This window comes from Mastigoproctus giganteus, chromosome 1, assembly GCF_048544385.1.
Source record: "Mastigoproctus giganteus isolate SK-2022 chromosome 1, ASM4854438v1, whole genome shotgun sequence".
Lineage (NCBI taxonomy): Eukaryota > Metazoa > Arthropoda > Arachnida > Uropygi > Thelyphonidae > Mastigoproctus > Mastigoproctus giganteus.
The window spans coordinates 264849028-264856307 of NC_143575.1; the positions used below are offsets into that span (position 1 = coordinate 264849028).

The 7280-nt window shown below is 36.8% G+C and overlaps 1 protein-coding gene across 1 annotated transcript in view; it reads left to right on the forward strand.

Moving 5' to 3' along the window:
* Positions 1 to 3048, forward strand: part of LOC150091894 (cathepsin K-like) — a 54471-nt gene extending 51423 nt beyond the window's left edge. Inside the window, exons 4-9 of the mRNA XM_090370099.1 lie at positions 809 to 949; positions 1601 to 1724; positions 1806 to 1903; positions 2173 to 2330; positions 2454 to 2564; positions 2902 to 3048. Coding sequence (XP_090226225.1) covers positions 809 to 949; positions 1601 to 1724; positions 1806 to 1903; positions 2173 to 2330; positions 2454 to 2564; positions 2902 to 3004 — 735 coding nt within the window. The 3' untranslated portion in view covers positions 3005 to 3048. The remainder of the gene's footprint in view (positions 1 to 808; positions 950 to 1600; positions 1725 to 1805; positions 1904 to 2172; positions 2331 to 2453; positions 2565 to 2901) is intronic.
* Positions 3049 to 7280: the final 4232 nt, after the last annotated feature.

Genomic DNA, 7280 nt, shown 5'->3' on the forward strand with positions numbered 1-7280 from the left:
GGAGAAAAGAATCGTGACATTAACAATGGCAAAATGGAGCTACTAATCATGATATTAACAATCGGCAACACGAATCATGAAATTAACAATGAAAGACACGAATCGTGAAATTAACAAAGGAAGACACGAATCATGAAATTAAGAATTGGAGACACGAATCATGAAATTAACAATGGGAGACAAGAATCGTGGCATTAACAATGGGCAGATGAGGCACACTAATCATGACTTTAACAATGAAAGACACGAATCGTGAAATTAAGAATAAGAAATGGAAATCATGAAATTAAGAATAGGCGACACGAATCATGAAATTAACAATGAGGGACACGTGCAATTAACAATGGAAGACACAAATCGTGAAATTAAGAATTGGAGGCACGAATCATGAAATTAACAATGAAGGATGCATGAAATTAACAATGAGAAACACGAATCATGAAATTGAGGGACACGTGAAATTAACAATGGGAAACATGCATCATGAAATTTACAATGGGAGACAGGAATCATGAAATTAACAATCACAGACACGAATTGTTAAATTAACAATGAGCACAGGAATCATGAAATTAATTATGGGAGTTGCGAATCATGAAATTATTAATGGAAGACAAATCATGAAATTAACAATTGGATTAATCAATCACCGGGAGCTGTGATAATGAAATGAAGAAAGAGGGAAATGAATTATGAAAGCATCACTATAAGAATTAACAGTATTTGTGATGTGCATAGTTACAAATTTATTTTTTAAATTAATATCCATGATTTGATTCTAACCAGATGTTCTTCACCTTTGTTTTAGAGCAATAAAGAGTTTCAAGAATCTTTACATGACTATGATTCTGAACCGGAACACGAGATATTTGTTCGATTCAATTACAGTGACTTACCGGAAAATTTAGATTGGAGACAGAAGGGATACGTCACACCAGTCAAAGATGAGGTAAAGAACGCTGTAGTTTAAGATTAGTTCGTAAGTTGAAAGATATTTCTGTGTTATGATGAAGTCGAGTGGTCAGCCGCGAGTACAGTGGCGCACGCATTTACGTTGACCGTGGGAAAAGGTTAGGTAATCGCTAAATACGGTAATGCTCTTGTGTTCTCTGTCTTTAATATTAGAAACTGAGAACTGTGTAGGTCATTCGACCTGATAGTTAGAGCAGTTTTAACCAGTATACATTCACTGGCCAAAAAATTAGAAGCCTTTTGCAGTGGCATCATAGATAATTAAACGCACGGTTTTCAAATGTGAGTTGTCACTTGGTCAATCACAAGTTTCTTGGGGTTGCAAGTTGCAAGTTGTGCTGAGTGAGCAGTTATATTATCATGTTGAATCATCCATGGGAAACAAGACTTATCAAACGTCGAAAATTGATTTTGTCAGTCCAATCAAAGAGAAAACCACTTCCCACTGATGGATTTAAAATAAAGTGTGGTTTGGGGAACCAGAATGTAGGGGTTCGTTCCTATTCCCATGCTGTCCACTCGGCCGCAGTTGAGTTAAGGTGAGAGAATTTGCTTAGAGTTTTGTTGGTTACACTTATTATTTAATTCTTTGTTTATTATATATATATATATTTTTTATTTCTTGCAGGGTTTATGCATCTCTGATTGGGCATTTTCCGTTGCAGGTTCACTGGAGGGTCAAGTTAAAAAGGCCACTGGAAAATTGGTTGGGCTGAGTGCCCAGAATCTGGTAGATTGTTCCAGAAGCGAAAGTGAGTATTTTGAATCTCCTCAACTTGCAACATTTTTTTAAAAATATTCCTCAACGCTAACCTTCTTTTGCATGCTTTTAGGAAACTATGGCTGTAGTGGGGGCCATATTTCCAGGGGCTTTATGTATGTCAAGAAGAATGGGATAGATACAGAGAGTTCCTATCCATATATTGCACAGGTATGTATCCAAATCCACAAGATATACAAATAAATACTTCATTGAACACGTATAAACCAGTATGAACATGTTATAGCCTGTTTGAACTTGTATAAACATGTCCCAACCTGCCTTTGCATGTGTTAACATGTTACAACGTGCACGCACCTGTTTAAACCTATTGTATAAAACTTTTCTTTAAATAATTTACTCGTTTCCATCACCATAATCCTAGAGCGCCACCTGGTATCGGTTTTAAGAATTACAATTTGTTTATTTTTTTATTACAGAATGGTGTTTGCAAGTTTAAGAATGCAACAGTGGGAGCCAGATGTAGGAAGTACGTAAAAATTGAAAATGACGAAAGCAACCTGCTGGCTGTTGTTGCCCGTGTAGGGCCGGTGTCTGCAGTTGTAGATGCAAGAAATGAAACCTTTCAGCAATATAAGTAAGACACTAACCGCCTTTATTTTCTTATCTACTTCTTAATGAGTCTTTATTGTGACAATTCTAATTTCTCAGTTAACGAATCCTTTTCTAGGCTTAACCTTCATTTTATTTCTATTTTTAGAAGTGGTATTTATAACAACACCTACTGTAGCTCCAAGAAAGTGAATCAGGCTGTTTTAATTGTGGGTTATGGCACCCTAAGGGATCAAGATTATTGGCTGGTAAAAAACAGGTACGTAAAGGCCCTTTTCCAATGATTATTTCTTTAACCACCCAATTTCTGATTACTATTACTCAGTCGAATAATATCGTATTTAATTTTCATTTTAAATTTAAATTTTTTAAACTTTAATTTAATGCTAAGTCCAGATGGAAAAACCGGGGGGAAAAAGTCGAAATTTTATAATCATTGATGTGAAATCCATGGTCAACTCAAACGCGTGTACTACTGTACTCTAGTGTTTAAATACTCGAATTATTTATTTTAAAAAAAGATTAAATCCCACAGATGAGGAATGAACTCGAATGTGGTTTTGGTTAAATATATATCTTTTTCTTTTCTTTTGCAGTTGGGGAGAGAGTTGGGGTATGAAAGGATACATCATGATGGCCCGAAATGCTCAAAACCAGTGTGGAATTGCCACGGTTGCGTATTATCCAATAACTGAATAGTACAAAAGCGCCATCTATCGGTAGTAAGGAAAATTAAGTGGAATTTAGCGTGAAATATTATATTTACTGCATGGTTGCAGTAGAGAGATAATTATGAATTAATTAATTGTAATTAATAATTACGAATATGTTAGTCCAATTGTCTGCGTTGGATTTTGATCTTCACTCAATAAAATTGTATTATTAAATAAAAATTTTGTTTGTATATTTGGACTTTATTTTATTTAAAACCAACTTAGCCAATTACAAGTTTAAAAAAAAATTAATTTCATTTTAAGGTAACAAACAGAAAAACAGAAAGAAACAAAAAACAACAGAGGGTGACTAATGAAGACCCTTTGATCCACCATGGTTGTCCCAGTGCTACAAATAAAAGAAAAAAAAAATAATAAATATATATACTGTATAATAAATAATAAATAATAAATAAAGAAATAAATAATTAAAAAATAAATAAATAATGAATTATAATAAATAAATAAGTATTAATTATAATAAAAAATAAATAATAAATAATAAATTATAATAAATAATAAATAAAAATAATGATAAACAATAACAAAATAAATCTTCAAATGACAGTTCTTCCCAAGATTGCCACGCCATCTATTAGTACAATTGGAAACTACATTATGTTTTATATTTAACTTGGTAAAAAAAATCCTCATTGTTTATTTATTGTTACCAGAGAAATAAAATAAAATAATTCTCTACAATTCTCTTTTAGCTCGATACAACATTCAAAGTAAACTAAATTGCCTTTCTCAATTTAGGATTTAAATTACTTATTCTGATCACAACTTATTCTGAAATGATTTGATGTAGTAGTAGTAGTGAAACGTGATGCAAGAAAGCAAGTGTATGAGCTTATGCAGCATCAGCCAAAAAAAAAAAAAAAAAAAAATCGCACCATTCCCTCCAAATGCCTGTCCAGTTCCTCCTTAAATTTATTCAACCTATCAACTTCCACAACGACAGATGGAAGTTTTGTTCCAGCAATTAACCACCTGCTGGCTAAAGGCAAATTTCCGCACATCAATTTTACATCTGTCCTTTCTTAATTTGAATTTATGCCCCCTTAGGTTCGTAATCTGAACAAGTGGAAGGATCCCATCAGAATTCAGCGTGCTCAACCCATTCAAGGCCTTATAGACCTCAATCAGATCACCGCGCAGGTGCCTAGTCTCCAGCCACTGCAATTTGCAGAACTTAAGCCTCTCTTGATAAGAGAATCCCTTCATTCCCCTCACCAATCTTGTTGCCCTTCTCTGTACACGCTCAAGAAAATCTACATCCTTCCTAAAATGAGGCCTCCAGACCTGTACGCAGTACTCAAGGCGTGGCCTGACCATTGCCTTATACAGAGGGACAATCACCTCGTTTTCCCTGCTAGCAAAATTTCTATATATCATTGACAAAACCCCATGACCTGCCCTGGCAGCCTGTCTGCATTGCTCAGAAAACTTCATATCTGCCTGCACAATTGCTCCCAGGTCTTTTTCATTTTCTACCACCTTAAGTGTAGTACCACACAGTTGGTACGTTTCTCTGGGGTTACTTCTACCCATATGCAGTACTTTGCATTTGTCAAGGTTGAACTTCAGTTGCCACTTCTTAGCCCATCTGCCCAAATTATCTAGATCCTGTTGCAGTAGCACACTGCCATTACTGTCATTAACAACCCTGCCAACCTTCGTGTCATCTGCAAACTTCGACATTAAGCCTGATATACCTTCATCAATATCATTGATAAATATACAAAACAACAGTGGACCCAACACCGAACCCTGTGGGACTCCATTAATAACATTAGTCCACGAAGAGCAGCACCCATTGATTACCGCCCTGTGTCTTCTCCCACTTAACCATCCTTTTATCCATTGTAGCAACTTACCCTTAATACCATTCGGCTCCAATTTGTACAATAGTCTTCCATGCGCAACAGTGTCAAAAGCTTTCCTCAAATCCAAATTTGTATGATATCAAAATTTTATGATATCAAAAGTTTCTTAACTAATAGCATAACCTCTCCTCCCTTCCCATCCTGTCTATCCTTTCTGTAGACGTTGTACTCCCCAAATTCCAGTTCTGCACTGCTTATATCTGTGTGACACCACGTCTCTGATATCCCAACAATATCCGCCTTTGATGTCTTGACCAACACTTCAAATTCATCAAATTTATTTACTATACTTCTAGCATTGGTATACATGCAAGTATACATGCTCCTACTCCTATTCCTAGTTACCCTAACACATCCCATATACCCACCTGTTTCACGATGACTGCCACACGTCCCTGAAAACCGAACACCCGTCGCTCCAGGTTGCTACTTATTCTAATAGAAGTTGTGCAAGAATCACCTTCACCTCTGCCTACGGCTACTGTTAATCTATTATCCCTTGTATCCCCCCCAAGCTATCAGTTTTCCGACCCACCTAACACTGCCTCGATAGCATCAGCAAATATTCTTGCACCCTTTCTATTTAAGTGTATCCCATCCCTGTAGAAGCAATGTCTCCTGTTAACAAGTACAGTCCAGGCTGAAAAAAATTCTACCCTTTGAGCCTTGCACAATCTTTCCAGGGCCGAATTGATCGACAAGGCTCTCATCATATACTCCCTCCTATCGTGTCTGGGCAGAATTGCAGACACTTTCAAATTCACCCCTAATTCACGGCTTTTGTTCAACAGTGACCTGTACTTGTTAAGTAATTCCGCTGGTCTCCTACTCGTAATATCATTAGTGCCAACGTGTACAACTATATCACCTTTTGTGCCCCTAAAAGATGATATCTGCTCTACAACGTCATCAACCTTTGCCCCTGGCAGACATACCCTGGTCCTTTTCCACCTATACTTTTTACAAAGGATGTCATCATACAAATCAGAGACTAACTTTACTTTCCCTTGTAGGTTAAAATTAAGAGCATTAAAATGATTAGAAATGTCTGTAACAATTGCAAGATCAAGCATATTTGATAGTTCTTTTATTGGTTTTCCCGTTTTCTGTCTTAAAAATATCAATTTCATGACGCAGTTTAAAGAAACAACATAAGACTTTTCCAAGACTAAGCCATCTCACTACACTGCGTAAAATTACATCTTCGTATTCAGCTTCAATTTCAGAAAGAAACTGTAATTTGAAACATATAGTGATTAAAGCCATATGATCTTATAAAATTTACAGTTGAAATAATCACATTCATAGCGTGTTGGAGATCCAATACATTCCCACAGAGAGCTTTTTGATGCACAATGCTTGATGTACATAACTGTATTTAGTGTACATACAGTATTAGCATTATTAGAGGCACATGATGTAAGAAAGCAAGCTATTATAGCATCAGCCAAATAAAAAAATAAAATAAACAACCATTTCACCCATCCATTCACTCCAAATGCTTGTCAAGTTTTGCCATGAACTTATTTAAGTTCTCTACCTCCACTACGACATATGGAAGTTTGTTCCAGCAATCAACTACCTGCTGGCTAAAGGCAAACATCCGCACATCTATTCTACAACTGTTTTTCCCCAATTTCAGTTCATGTCCCCTCAGATTTGTAATGTGCCCAAGAGGAAGAATCCCTTCAGCATTGAGTCTGCTCAATCCATTCAAGGCCTTATACACCTTAATCAGATCACCTCGCAGATGTCTAGACTCCAGACCCTGAGCAGAACTTAAGCCTTTCTCCGTAAGAGCTTCCCTTTGTCCCCCTCACCAATCTTGTTGCCCTTCTCCGTACACGTTCTAGCAGCTCTACATCCTTCCTCAAATTAGGCCTCCAGATCTGTACGCAGTACTCAAGGTGTGGCCGGACCACTGCCTTATACAAGGGGACAATCACCTCCTTCTCCCTGCTAGCAAAATTCCTATATATCATTGACAAGACACCATGAGCTATTCTTGCAGCCTGTCTCACTACACAGAAAACTTCATATCTGACTGCACAATTACTCCCAGGTCCTTTTCATTCTCCACCTCCCTGAGTGTAGTACCACACAGTTGGTACACTTCTCTTGGATTATTGCTACCCATATGCAGTATTTTGCATTTGTCAATGTTAACTTTCGCCACCTCTCAGCCCATCTGCTCAATTTTTCTAGATCCTATTGCAGTACTGTACTGTCATTAACAACCTGCCAACCTTTGTATCATCTGCAAACATTGATATTAAGTTTTTTAAGAAGGGCGATCGTAAGAAGGGCCCAGCACCGAAAGCTGGAGGACTCAACTAATAACTTTAGTCCACGTAGAGCAGTGTCCATTTATTA